General features: G+C 34.1%; 1 protein-coding gene across 1 annotated transcript in view; it reads left to right on the top strand.

Annotated features, from left to right (window-relative positions):
- LOC133182506 (uncharacterized) overlaps positions 1-11,480 on the top strand; it is a 54,760-nt gene extending 43,280 nt beyond the window's left edge. The window contains exons 24-31 of the mRNA XM_061317351.1: positions 2-61; positions 376-606; positions 737-811; positions 1,007-1,114; positions 3,203-3,397; positions 5,317-5,400; positions 10,214-10,314; positions 11,188-11,480. Of these exons, the coding sequence (XP_061173335.1) occupies positions 2-61; positions 376-606; positions 737-811; positions 1,007-1,114; positions 3,203-3,397; positions 5,317-5,400; positions 10,214-10,314; positions 11,188-11,467 (1,134 nt within the window). The 3' untranslated portion in view covers positions 11,468-11,480. The remainder of the gene's footprint in view (position 1; positions 62-375; positions 607-736; positions 812-1,006; positions 1,115-3,202; positions 3,398-5,316; positions 5,401-10,213; positions 10,315-11,187) is intronic.
- The last annotated feature ends 4,126 nt before the right edge of the window (positions 11,481-15,606 follow it).

Below are 15,606 nucleotides of genomic sequence, written 5' to 3'. Positions count from 1 at the left end.
GATAATCTGCCTTGTATTTTCCATTCTTTACCTGAAAAGCAATGAAAATCAAAAAGAAAATAAATTCTTTTTCGTCCTGCTAAAAATTTTCATTGTTGGGTGAGTTAATAAATTATGTAACTTGTGCATTGCGCAATTTGCTATGTATACACATTTTACTATGGATTAACGAATGTTTATTAAATTAAATTGAATAAAATGCAGATTTTTTTTTTAATTATTAAAGGAATTCAGAAGTTTCTTTCAAAACGAGGTTAATTGGATTCATTTGTGCATGTATATTATTGGTAAGTAAATAACTCGCTCGTTTTATTTCACTATAATAAAAGTGCTTCAATTTTGTTTTTAAAAAATGACAAACGATAATTTTTGCAGATGTTATCCCTGGGTGGTTTTGCTGAAAGTGCAGCATTTCTGTACGACGATGTATTTTCGAACAGGCAAATTCAACCGATATTTGAAAAAATGTCCATGGCCGGAAATTCATTTTCAAGAAATCTTATCATTATGAGATGGCTGATGAATACAACAGGCGTTCTCCTCTTTGTCAGTTCTGTATTTTCCATTCTAACCATTCATCAAGGATCAAAGTTTTTGCACTCCATGGTATGAAAACTGCTACATAGTCTTTGTCTTAATTCAAAAAATACATATATAAACAAAACGTACACTGTTATAATTGTTTGGTCTTATTAAAGTTTGAATATCTCTTAGACAAAAGTTTGCTTTGAAACAGAATATTTTGGTTTGTGTCCTGGGACTTCCGATGATCCTGACAAACTTAGGATGGTGGATTGCTGTTCATGTTGAGGTACAATAATTATTGCTGCATTGCTAGATGTTCAATGTTTGTTATTTTAGACAAAACAGCTTTAAATGCAGAATTGAAATGCAGAATTACTTCAACTTGGTTTATTTTCACTTAATCTTTTATTGATTTAATCGTAAAATATTCACTAAATATGTTATTAATTTTGAAACAATTCCAATTGGGCTTATGTTTCAGAATTTTCCAGAGGGATTTTTAATCAATTCCAATTTCGACTTTTACTCTTTGCTATCTGATTGTTACCGAATGGATGAAACTGGAGCTTGGAACAACTTGTTTGTTAAGGTTAGAGATGACATTGATATTAAGGTTAGAGATGACATTATTGTTAAGGTTAGAGATGACATTATTGTTAAGGTTAGAGATGACATTATTGCTTAGGTTAGAGATGACATTATTGTTAAGGTTAGAGATGACATTATTGTTAAGGTTAGAGATGACATTATTGCTTAGGTTAGAGATGACATTCGTGTTAAGGTTAGGATGACATTATTGTTAAGGTTAGAGATGACATTATTGTTAATTAAGGTTAGAGATGACATTATTGTTAAGGTTAGAAATGACATTAGAGATGACATTATTGTTAAGGTTAGAGATGACGTTATTGTTAATGTTAGAGATGACGTTAGAGAAGACAAAGTACCCTGTAAAGAAGTACTAGTAATTCTAACAAATAAACAAGAGGCCCATGGGCCACATCGCTCACCTGAGCACAATGGCTAGGAAAAAGAACAAATCAATTCAGTATTAAAAAGTTTACATGGGGGGAGGGGGGGCTCTTGAATTTTAAACTACCTGAGGATGCTTTCATATCAATATAACAAATGGCTTTGCTGTTCTTCAGTAGAAGATTTTTAAAGATTTTTCCTATATTTATATTCCGTTGTAAAAATTTGATACCCCATTGTGGCCCCTCCCTACCACCAGGGGTAATCATTTGAGCAAACTTTAATCCACACTACCCGAGGATGCTTCCATATCAATATGACTGAACATGGCTTTGCTGTTCTTGAGAGAAAGATTTTTTCCTTTATATTCCTATGTTAAACTTTGATCCCACCCTACCCCCGAGGGTCATGATTTGAACAAACTTGAATCTACAATACCTGAGAATGCTTCCATATCAATGTGACTAAACATGGCTTTGTTGTTATTGAGAAGAAGATTTTTAAAATTTTTTCTTATATTTCTATGTAAAACTTTGATCCCTCCTTGTGGCCGAACCCTACCCCCCGGGATCGTGATTTGAACAAATTGAATCTATACTACCTGAGGATGCTTACATATCAATATGACTAAACAAGGCTTTGCTGTTCTTGAGAAGAAGTTTGTTTTAGGTTTTTTTCCTATATATTCCTATGTAAAACTTTGAACCCCCATTGTGGCCCCACCATAACCCCAGGGGTCATGATTTGAACAAAATTGAATCTACACTATCTGAGGATGCTTACATATGAATATGACTAAAATGACTGTTGTCCTTGAGAGGAAGATTTTTAAAGATTTTTTCCCTATATATTTCTATGTAAAACTTTGATCGCCCATTGTGACCCCACCCTACCCCCGGGGGTCATGATTTGAACAAACTTGAATCTACAATACCTGAGGATGCTTCCATATTAATATGACAAATCATGGCTTTGCTGTTCTTGAGAGGAAGATTTTTAAAGATATTTTCCTATATATTTCTGTGTAAAACTTTGATCGCCCATTGTGACCCCACCCTACCCCCAGGGGTCATGATTTGAACAAACTTGAATCTACAATACCTGAGCCTGCTTCCATACCAATATGACAAATCATGGCTTTGCTGTTCTTGAGAAGATTTTTTAAAGTTTTTTCCTATATATTCCTATAGAAAATTTTGATCCCCCATTGTGGCTCCACCCTACCCCCAGGGGTCATGATTTGAACAAACTTGATTCTACACTATATAACAAAGATTTCCTATGATTTGCAACTTTTTGGGCCAGTGGCTCTGGAGAAGAAATTTTTAAAATATGCCACCAAATTTTCACTATTTCTGAATTATCTCCCCTTGTATGAGGGCGTGGCCCTTCATTTGAACAAACTTGAATCCCCTTCACCCAAGGATGCTTTGTGGCAAGTTTGGTTGAAATTGGTCCAGTGGTTCTGAAGAAGATGTCGAAAATGTGAAAATTTTACAGACGGACGGGACTACTACTATTTCTAATAATAGGAGCTTTTTTTTTTCTCAAAGGGCTTTCTGTTTTAAAATTTTCAAATATCTTTGTAAGTTTGTTACATTGAGGTTCAATAAAAGTATTATTTGAAACTATTTTGTTTTTCTTTTCCAAAAAGTGAATTTTTTTTTATCTTGTTTATTTCTTTTTTTTTTCTTGTTTTTTTTAGCTCCAGTGTTGTGGATATACAAATGGCAACGAGAGTGACTTTTATTCTGTTGTTCTGCAGACTACATCAACTTATAATGGGCATCAAGATAAAACACCTTTGTTTTGTTGTCATTCCAATCCCCTGACTAAGGAGTACAACTCTGACTTCACAACATGCACTTCCTACGGAGGGGAAGCCTATAGATATACAGAGGTATATTGAATGATCCATATATCGATTTACACTGCTGGTCAAGTGCGAATCGAGAAATTCTTGGTTTCGGACACTCTCTACTGCTAGCAACTGTGAACTGTCTACTTTAATTTATATTTTTTGAAATTGCACAATAAAAATCATTTTTTAGAAAGCAAATTTATTGAATAGTTAAGCTATTGAATTGCTTTCATACACAAAAAGTGCTCAATATCGAAACATTTCATGTGAATGGCTGTTTACATCGGGTTTTCATGTACTCGGATTCGAATGATAAAGAACTACAAGACTAATTGGACAGCTAAGTGGATAAATTTAACTTTTATTAAATGTTATTCAATGCTATGGACACAAACAATGTGCTTTAAATTAATAATTTCCATGGAATTTGCCAATAACTAGCAAAGTCATTTTGTAGGTGCTACAACTGGTTTCTGTAAAACGTTGACACAGGTGACTTTTTATTTGTGTAAATGCGACAACTGGTTTACGTCTATGAGACTGTTGGTTTATGTAACTAAACGTGAAAATATATGAAATTATTCAAACTTGCATGATAAAAAAATCATTATACCTCTAGCAACCACCTCTTGTAGCTGACATCTGCACGAAGCGCGTTGAACCGAATCGTCTCTTGTCATCTTAAATGCACAGGCACCTGAAGCGTGGACCCCCCCCCCAATAACTAAAAAAATATAAGGAGTCTTTATTTTCTCGAAAATATGTGATTTCTCTGTCAATTTTTTCTGTATATCATTCTGTGAAATTGGTTTCTACTTTTGTTAGGGTTTAAAAATTGGCCATAACGGTATGTTGCCAATTTTTTAAACCTTAATTTTTTTGGGGGGATGCAATTATCTATGGCATATTTCAACTGTCTTGTTTATGTGTCGTTTAAACTTGTACATGTAGGTGAAGGTCATGGAGTCGAAAATGATATTATGATAGTTATATTTTTGAAAGATGTTGCCGTAGGTAATGTAATGTAAAATTTGAAAGCCCCATCTTCTTTCATTCAAAAGTTACATGTATTACCAATGTAAAAAAAAAATGAAAAAAGACTAGGTTAAACTTTAAGGTACAGGTCACAAGGTCAAAAACAGAGAACATTCCGAAAAGCCTTGAAACAGGCAATGCACACGTCAAATATAAATGGTCTATCTTTTCTCGTTCAAAAGTTATCAGTAATGTAATTTTTATTTTGAAAATTAGGTCAAACTTCAAGGTTAATGTCATGATGTTAAAATCATTGCACATTTGGAACATCTTATCACAGGTAATGTACACGTAAAATATGAATGCCCTATCTATCTTCTCTCCTTCACAAGTTAGCAGCAATGATTTTTTTTTAAATTAGGTCAAACATGAAGGTCACGTGGTCAAATATCATAGCACATTCGGAAACTTCTTGTTACAAGTAATGCACATGTAAAATATGAATATTACCTTCTCTCATTCAAAAGTTATAAACAATGTTTAACTTTTTGAAAATTAGGTCAGACTTCCAAGGTCAAGGTCACGTGGTCAAAAATCAAAGTAAATTTGGAAAGGTAATGTACATGTTACATATGAAAGTCACATATCTTCTCATAAGTTAAGACCAACGTTAACGTAAAAGTAATGATTAAATTTTTGAAAAGTAGGTTAATTTTCAAGTTCTAGGTCATGGGGTCAAACATCGTAGTATATTTGGAAAGGTCTTGCCACTGGTAACGTACATGTGAAGTATGAAAGCCCTATCTCTTAACATTCAAAAGTTTTGACCAAGGTTAAAGTTTTTGTGACAGACTGATGGACTGACAGACGAATGAGATTTAATGTCCCCTCGCTTTCGCGAAAGCGGAGGACAAATATGTGCAAATGCTTACAACTTGATTGCGTTGTATTGAACTATACGATAGCACAAAATTATTTTACAGCCCTGTTCCACAAAGCTGTCCGATAGACTTACCAAATATAGTACTGTATTTTACACTATTGCGTCACTCAGTATAATATTAGAGGTGAGTTGTTATCTTGATACTCCTTATAATGAATGATTCCACATTATGAAAAAGAGTTGCTTTTTTGTTAAATGTATCCTAGAGTACCCATAAATCGTCCCCTTACGACATTCAACGTCATAGTAACGGCGAGCGCGTGCAAATTGATAAACAAACTTCAGTGCTATCTATAGAACGGAAATGCTGGTTAAATGTTAATAGTCATTTTTTCATATTACTCTTGACAAGATTTTTAGAGCTCTTCTACAAAATCAAGCTTTTACACTTAAAAATGACACCCATGCCCTATTTTCGTCCTTCTGATATAAAAACGGCCGCAAGCGATTGGTCTATTTGTTTTTCGTGATTTGTGATAAAACAAAAGGTGGAAAATCATTAAAATAAAAATTGTAAATAAAGTTCTTCTATACAAAAGGTATTTTTAAAAATAATAATAATAATATTCTTATTAATTTAAGAACATTCAATTGCTTTTGCTATTACCGACGCCGTTTTCTTCTTTAAGAAACACGAAAACAATGTGCTTTCAGATTCACATTGTCAACGATGTCATTACAACACATGCTCATCAAATTACCTGATATGCGAATTATACAATGTTATATTTCAGATTTTTCAAAATTCATTGGCCTTACTAGCAAAAACCGATAGAAATTCAATATATTTGAACACTGCAAGTTTGACCGACAAAATCTGGAAAAAACAGAAAAACTTTAATTTACTGAATGGTTGGGGTTAGGGTTACGACGTAGACGAATTGATCACCTAATTATGATGTGTGAGATATTCAATTTACAGGGAAATTTTTTTATCTACTCTGCAGTAGATGAGAAATTAAGTAAAGAGTGGTAGTAAAGATATTGTTTTACTTGATTATCAATATGTCGTGAATTTCATACCCAGTAGACGACCGCTGGATTAGTTATGCTTCAATGCACATGGCACCTGTGAAACTGGTAAAAATTGTGACAAAATACACCTTCTTTGGTCGACTAAATAAAACGACTGTTTGATAAAATAAATTTTTGGTTTATACAAATGAAATATTTTCCTCTTAGTTACTAGACTACTTTTCGACTTTTTTGCGAAAGGGGAAGGGGGGGGGGGTGTTTTGATCAGGACTAGCGACTGAGCAAGGTCAAAAGTAGATCTATTCAAACAATGTGATCATCATTGCTTGGGGCATGGGCATGTTGAAAGATTGATTTTTTTAAAGGGGGGAGTTATGATAAATTCTTATGTACGATAAATATTTATTTTATTTATTTGTCGTATTAATAATAGATTTCTGGAGGGAAAAAATCTGGATTATATATACAACTTATTAAAAAAAATCACTAGCATGACATAAAATGTTATAATTTGTAGGACCAACAGAAATTCTTTTGTTGGAAATATTCACAGTTATTAGTCAAAGTTACTGATAAAATCTTTGATTTTTGGACACTCTATCATTTGCAGTGATGACTTTTTCTGAAATAATTTGTAATACCCGCTTGGTCGCATAGTATGTCAACCAAACACGGGTAACGTCAATATCTAGGTGGAAAGTGTATAAGATCCTTATGATCTGGGGGCATTAAATTTTTGTTTTCAAATTCTTAAATTAAAAGCCCATGCACGTAATTGAATACAATGGCAGGTATAAAATAATAAAATGAAGGTAAATTTGATCTGGAAGTGATTTTGGGAACGTAACTGCCGTGTACACTTTCAATAAAAAATAGACCTAAGGAAAAAACAGATACATTTAGTTTAAGAATTTTAATTTTCTTTAATTTTACTCCTAGTTTAAACTGCATATTCTAAAAAAATAATTGCTAACACATTTGCATCATTGTGTTTACCAGTCATAACAATTAAAAATGACGTCATCGATACATAGTTCGAAACGTGCGGGCTGTGTGAAGTTTGAGGACGATTTTAGGGTACGGACGAATTTAGGGTATACGACGATATATAGCCTGATTGATCCGGAAAGGAGTTTTCTATTTCTACTATGATTTCATCTCATAACAAATAAAAAAAAGATTAATTTTAAATGAGGTCCTCTTGGGCAAAATAAATGACATACAAATTAAAGAACTTTATTTATTTATGTGTTTGTTTGTTTATTTTTGTTTGCAATTGTTACCTTTATAAAGATGAATCAGATGTTGAGAACATAAAATTAAACTGTCATTAGTTTTGCATTACATTTTCAGTTTTTAGGTCACCTGAGTCACTCGGGTGACCTTTTGCTATCCGTTTTTGTCTGTCGTCGTGCGTCGTCCATCTTGCTTTGTGCGTCACGCGTTAACATTTGAACATTTGCAACTTCTTCTCTGGATCTGCTTAATTGATTTCAACCAATTTTGGCATCTAGCATCAATGGTGAAGGGAAACAAAAATTTTGAATTTCATGATGGGTGGGGCTAAAACCACCAAAAGTAATGCAATCTTTAAAAATCTTCTTCTTTACTCCAGGACATCAAGCAGTCAAACTATTGGCATGAACGTAATAAGCATTTAGCCCTCTACCAAAATTGTGAAATTCATGGTCCCAAGGTCAGGGTGTTCTGGTGCTAGGGCGGGGCTATATAGATCATATAGTGAAAGTGCACTATTTCTTTGAAAATCTTCTCTTCTCCTCTTCTCCTGGGTTTTAAACAAACTACAGGTACATAGTTATAATAAGCAAGGATGCCTCTTCCAAAATTGTGAAATTCATGGTCAGGGGTTCTGGTGAAAGCGGGCGGGGGAGGGGGGTGTGGAGTCAATTGTTTATATAGTGAAAAAGCATAATTTCTTTCAAAAATATTCTTTTCTGCTCCTGGTTAAAATCAAAGAAGTTATGAAGTGCTTCTTCTAGAATTTGATTCTCTTGGCCCCAAGGTGAGATACTCTTGTGTAAGGGTGAGGCTCTATTGATAATATAGTGAAAATCCATTAATGCCATTAAATAATCCTGTCTGCTCCTTAGTGTTGAGCAGATAAACAAAGTGCATAGTTATGGTGAACAACGATGCTTCTTACAAAATTTTTAAAACTTGTGGTCTCAGGGTCAAGGGTTCTGGTGTTTCTCGGGAGGGGGGTTCTATTGATAATATAGCGAAAATGTGTTAATTCTTTGAAAATCTTCAACTAAGTGCATAGCTACATGTATGATGATGAGGGTACCTTTTCCAAATTTGTGAATTCCATGACTCTGGGTCATGGGTTTCTGTTGTTAGGGTAAGGCTGTGTCGTATCTGTAGTGAAAATGTATTATTTCTTTGAAAATCTTCTTTTCTGGACATATCGGAGACAAACAAAGTAAAAGTTTTAATAAGCATGGGTATTTTTTACCAGATTTTTAGGTCACCCGAGTCACTCAGGCGAATTATTGCTATAAATTTTTGTCTGTCGTCGTGCGTCGTCCGTTAACATTTGAACATTTTCAGCTTCTTCTTTAAAACCGCTGAACCAATTTCAAACAATTTTTGGCATATAGCATCCATGGGTAAAAGGGAACAAAAATTGTGAATTTCATGATCCCTGCCCCCCTGGGGCCTGAGGGGTCGTGCTAAAACCACCAAAATTAATGCAATCTTTAAAATCATCTTCTTTACTCTTCTTTACTCCTGAACATCAAGCAGTCACACGGTTGGCATGATTGTAGTAAGCATTTAGTCCTCTACCAAAATTGTAAAATTCATGGTCCCAGGGTCATGGGATCTGGAGTTAGGGCGGGTTCTATTGATTATATAGTGAAAATGCATTAATTCTTTGAAAATCTTTTCCTCTGCTCCTGGGTATTAAATGAACTAACTAAGTACATAGTAATGATAAGCAAGAGTGCCTCTTCCAAAATTGTGAATTTCATGGCCCCAGGGTCAGGGGTTCTGGTGTTGAAGCGGGGCTCTATTGAATATAGCTCAGAAGCACTAATAATTTGTTAATCGTCTGCATGATGATAGGGATAAATGGGGGGGGGGGGGGAGAGATTAGAACTGAATTCATGAGTTGTTACTGAATACTAGACTAATTATTTCATTGATCCTGATCATCCTATTTCTCTTGCTTTTTTTTTGGCAACAAAGCTTCATCTCTCAGTTTATTTTATATCTATTGATTTTCTAAATTGTTGTATTATACTCAGGTGACCGTTAAGGCCCTTGGGCATCTTGTTGAACATCTCGACCATTTGGTCAAGTGTTCTGGTCCTTGCCAGGGCTCTATTAACTTGTATTCTACTGAGAAAAGTTGTTCCCTATAGTTAATGTATTATTTTGAAAGGTTAATAGAATAGAGAATTATGCAAGAATTTTATTGTATAATACACAAAAAGTACTTTCATAGTTTTAGTGATCAGACAGACTTGTAAATAACAGATAAATATTTTTAATAAATAATTATTCATTTTTAACAAAAATAACTTACATGTGTCTTATTAAATGCTGTTCAAAGACAAAGAGGCCAATTTAAGAGGTTATAATAAGGGGTGGAAAATAATACAGAAGCGCTAATAGTTTGTTAATAGTCTACATGGTGATTAGTTATAAACGGGGGACAGATTAGAACTTAATTTATGAGTTTTTACTGAATACTAGACTAATTATTTCCTTGACCATGATCATCCTTTGTCTTTTGCTTTTGGGCAATAAAGCTTCATCTATCAGTTAATTTTATGCTCTATGGATCCTCTAAATTTTTGTAATTTACTTAGATGACCGTTAAGGCCCTCGGGCCTCTTGTTTATTTTTTTTTATACGTATGTAAAAAAAAATATACTAGTAGATGATATGAAGTTAAAGAGATCTTTATTTTTCCAGTATGAAAAATTATATTATAGGTTTTTATGCTTGTACTTCTTGGTAAACTGATAAAGACAGATCTTCCATTGAAAGAAGACCCTTTTTTGATTAAAATCAATTCCTACTTTGGAAAAGACAGGTAATATATTTTACTCATGTAATTCACTGCTTTACATGTTTTTGTTTTTAAATCAATTCCTTTACGTTGTAGTTTTTGGTAAGAGGTTAGTACAAACAAATTTGTTAGAAAAACTTTAAATTTAAATCTATTCTCATGCGATACTTTGGAATGTGGGACCCGAAACCATGCATGATTCTAAGACTTGCACAAGAGCATTAAAATGAATTTTCAAATGTATATATAAGCCATGTATTTCGGTTGTTCTTCGTGTAGAGTTTTAGATTAAGGCAAAATAAAAGTTGATATAAACTTTAAAAATATGATTTTGACAAAAACATTTCTATGTAAGTGAAAAACAACCAATAAAAAACAAAACCCTCGATGAAATCGAATTTCCATGTCAACTCGTTACATCACTGGGCTACTCATATTTAAAAAAAAAATAAATAATGCATATGGCACCAGCGGATTGAATTTGACAAATTTGTTGGATTGCAATAAGTCGATTTGTTATTACTTTTTAAGACCAGCAGTTACATGTAGCTCGTAAACCTGACTAAACTGATTTAAAAATCAAGTTGTTTGAAAGTAGGGTAAGGAATTCATATTACTCATTCAAATGAATATCCATTAATTTTTTGTTACGTGAAAACTATCTTAAATTATTATTAGTGTTCACCTTTGTAAAAATGAGTTATTTTAGAATGCTCCTCTTTTTCATATACTAAAACTGTAAACATCAATTTCAGATTGCTTAATAGGTAATTAGCGATATATACCACAACCTACATTTAATTCGCCTGTGTACATTATTTTAAATAAATTGCATTTTTCGTAGGCCGGAACATTTAATAATCCTACTATTTGTGACTTTCTGTTTATTTTTTAAAGAAAGCGAAAAAGAAATTTGGAAAATAGTACAAAAGAAAACCTTGAAATGTCACCAAGAGGAGGTAAACAAAGAAACAATTCAGAAAAAGAAAACTCTCATACACCAGAGTTCCAGGAATCAAAGGATGACAGATCCCAAGCATCAAAGAAGAGAAAGGGAGCAAAGAGGAGTGGAAGAGTGACCCCTATCTCCGATGAACATGACGACCAACTAACTAGGAGGGAACTTTTACCTACTAAATTACCGCCACTAGTAACACCTTCGTCCTTGCGTACATGAATGTTGAACATGCACGTCCATGAATCAAAAAAGCTGTGATAATGTCCCAAAAGATCAAGACAAAACTTTTAGTTTGTGGGTTGCAAAATAACCAAAATTGTTAAAAAAAATTAATCATTCATGTACATGGTTTTCTTCTGTTTTTATTCTGATTTTTTTCTGATTAATTGCAATTGTTGAAAAAGTACTATGATAAAACTAGACATGTACTACTTGGATTATAACATTGGGTAGTTTAATATGAGTTAAAATTTTTTGTGTCAAAATTTTTAGTGGAAAAAAAAGATATTTAATTTTTCATGTCAGACAAAAGGTTTGTAAACCTCTCATTTTAATAATTATTTGTGTTAAAAAATATTTTTATAAAAATGCTCTTACTATATAATAATGATAATTCACGAGAAAAATAGCTTGTTTTGAATTTAGTCATTTTTATACAAAATATTTAACCATTTGTCTGGATCACTCTTCCTACAGTGTAGTTTAAAGATGTCAAGAAAGAAGGTTTCACGTTGGTGTCGAATATTCGCTTTATTTAGCTTAAATGTTTAAGCCAGTTCCTCTGTTTTATTTTTGATACTTCCAAATAAGACAATTGATTGACCACTTCTGTATTATCCTCTTCGAATGTTACATTTCCTCCATTCTTGGTCATGACTCATTAATTTAATTTTCTTGATATAGATCTTTAGCCTGTCTTTTCCCTGTTTTATTTTTTTTTATCCTGTCTCTCATGTCTGTTAGAGTTTGAGATAGAAGTGGAAGGTCTTCTGCAATGTCTAGGTCGTGTATTCTCTAACTGAAGAGGGACTGAATTCCCATTTGCACTTTTGTAAATGGTTGTCTTGTCAAAAAGTATCAGGAAAAGTGTTGGTAATAGGGAACAATCTTGCTTAACTCCAGTTTTTACAATAAACGATTATATCAGTCAGAGTTCTTTTATGAATTTTTTTTACCTCATACTATATGTCTTTATCATGTTGTCGATCTTAAATTGGGATTCCATAATGACTTACATGTAGTAGTTTCCAAAAAACTCTGTCTATAGATATCAAATGCTTTTTCAAAATCGTTGAAGTTGATGTAAAGTGGTTATTGTCATTCTATATATTGTTCTATAAGAAAATAGTACAGCTTTGGGTCCGTAGAGATTCAGATCAATCTGGTTCGTTCGTCGCTTACTACTTTTTTCCTATTGCCTCTTTTATTCTATTCAAAATAACTGTTTATAATCTTTCTACACAAAGCAATGTGATGCCTATTAATTTTTTTTCAGAGATAAAGATCTCTTTTCTTTGGTACATGTAGTTTAACAGTAAGGCCCTTGTTCGATTAATTAGGGATTCTCTTTGCTTCTCATAGTTTGTTAAACAGTCTATACAAATTTTCCTCTTTTTTCTTGTCCTTTAGTTACCAATACCTTCGTTAGTATTTCGTCAATCCCTGCTGTTTTTATGAATTGAACAGATTAAACATAAGTAGCTGTTGTCTATGGTGGCATACTTCTACCCCTATATGCAAGTTATTTTCCTATAGATTGTGTCAACATGTAAGGTAATTATGTCACCATGCAACATAAATTTGTCAACATACAACATAACTAAGCTGATATGTACGAAAAATGTAATCAGTTAAGAATTTTGGAAAACTTTCCAAAATTATCAAATATCGCCCACATGTGACTTCCAACATGCTAGATGCAACTTATTTGTTTTAACATGCGAGATAAATATGATGACATGCAACTTGTTTATGTTGACATGTAATTTATTTATGTTGACATGCAAGATAATAATGCACACATATAACACAAAGTCTATTATCCTGCCTCTGATAAAAAATCTTGAAACTTCATTGGTCGAAAAGAATACTGTATTAAACCATATTCTGCTGCCTACCAACATTATATTGTTAATGTGCCCCCTCCACATGACCTACCCACCACATATCAAATCAATATGCCCCATCCACGTACCAGGCTCCGGGCCATAAAACTGAGACGATCTCACTTTTGATCTTGTCTCACTTTTCCACTATATATTCCTATTGTAAAGGTGAGACCAAGATCAAAAGTTAGCTCGTCTCAGTTTTATGGCATTGGAGCCAGATCATATTCAGTATGTTGTTTTCATTTAAACGCGCAAGGATCCTAATAACATAAGCATCAAACGACATCACGTATAAAAAAAACTTTGACAGGATAAATTCGTTATGTAGACACTTAGAGGGGTAATACGGAAATATATGGGGTCATTGAATGGATTCGTTCTCATGAAGACTTTGCACTGGAGAAATTTTCATCAGGAACAGAGTCTGATGTTACTATCTGTACATTTGCTGCCTTGTCAATCTCTTTTAACCATTTTAGGGCAATATGATCAGTGCGCACTATGACTTTATGACCATAATGTCGGAAATGTTTGCATGCAAAGACAAGAGCTAACAATCCCTTTCTGGTGACACAGTATTTCCCGTCACTCTTGGATCGTGTTCTACTTGCATATAATATAACTCTAGTCTTGCCTTCTATTTCCTGAGACAGCGCTGCGCCAAGCCCCACTTGACTTGCATCCGTATCAAGTATAAAGGGCAAGGAGAAGTTTGGATGTGTCAATATCGGAGCAGTTATCAAACACTTTTTCAGTTTATCGAAAGCATTTTGACAATCAGACGTCTACTTGTACTCTCTTCCTTTTTCTGTTAGTCGAAATTAAAGTTGTGCAACGCTAGAAAATTCATGTATAAATCTTCGGTAACAGCTGCACAGTAAGAGGTGCACCATCAGCACCCACAATTCTCTGTGTAGCTGGTGAAAGTCCAATTTTACCCGTTTTGTCTATTTCAGTATACAATTGATCTGAGAGAATAGTCAGAGTGATCCCGGTCTCTAACAGTAAGTTTCACTGAGTGCAATTTACCATTGTCTTAATAAACAACCCAGATTCTTGCATGTCTTGGTCAACTTTCAGTGAGGTTGTGCTGGAAACTATCGAACCAATTTTCTTCTGGGAATCTGTATTTTCCTTTAGACTTGTTGAATTCTTCAAGTCTGATTTTCGCATCTTAGTTTCATCCTGATTATTTTTCACAAAACAGTCTTTGATCATATGGCCTTTTCTTCCGCAATGGTGGCATTCGAAAGGAAATTTGCTTTGCTTGCTTAAACTACTTGAAGTGGCGGGTGCTTCTTTTGTCGAAACATTAGCAATTTTCATTTCTAAATCTTTAATAGAAGCCTGTATTTCATCCCTCAATTACCTTAGTTCTTCCCTGACAATCGATTCTTGTTGAGCATCAGGAACCACTTGGTTATTGCTTGTGTTCTTGACGTATCCACCATCTCCTCTTCTCTGGCGTTCTGCTCCACAGAAGGCTTCAATTTCCACGGCAAAACGTACAGCATCATTTAGCGACTTTGGTCGTGATTGCTGAATGCGAAGGCGCTTATCAAAATCGGCCAATGCATCTACAAACTGATCCTTGGCTATCATCTCGGGCACATCTCTGGGAGCCGTTTGATAAGCGAGAGGTGCCAATCGTCGAATGCTTTCACCAAGTTCTGGTAAAGATTCATTTGGTTTTTGACGTTTTTCTCTAAGCATAGCCCGATAGAGTTCGGTTTGATTTGCGGGTGCGAATTTAATCTTGACTCTAGGGTATCACACAGCTCTATATAGGTTCTATTTGCACCAGGTCGCTTATTGCCAAGAAGATTTTGAGCCTGTCCTCTTGAAGAGGCTGCAAGGTACAAACTTTTCTGTTGTGAGTTCCAGGAGTTGATATTGCTACATGCTTCAAAATGGGCCTTATAATCTATCCAAGACCCAGTCCCATCATACGTTGCTGGTTTCATTGCTGTTTTTACTATAAATATTCCTTGAGCAGTGCATTTGAATCGTTCTTACTCAAATCACTCAAATCAAGGGTATGTAGATGTCTATATACTGGTTCCTGCACTGGATTCTGGTTGTTTGACCAAATAACTGTGGAGGAAGCTGATGAGATACAGCACACCTTATGTTTAAGGAAGGGCTTGGTGTCAAATGTGTCTCGGTAAAAATTGGTTGTCTTATTATACCAAATCGCGGCAGCTTATTTTTTGTATCATTCTGTAAGGTTCGATTAACGGTCTGTTTATC

The sequence above is a fragment of the Saccostrea echinata genome, unplaced genomic scaffold (assembly GCF_033153115.1).
Source record: "Saccostrea echinata isolate AGI-Se365-2 ecotype Australia unplaced genomic scaffold, CSIRO_AGI_Sech_v1 ptg000009l, whole genome shotgun sequence".
Classification (NCBI taxonomy): domain Eukaryota; kingdom Metazoa; phylum Mollusca; class Bivalvia; order Ostreida; family Ostreidae; genus Saccostrea; species Saccostrea echinata.
The sequence above is the reverse complement of the archived record's forward strand: the minus strand, read 5'-3'. Positions and strand labels throughout refer to the sequence as shown.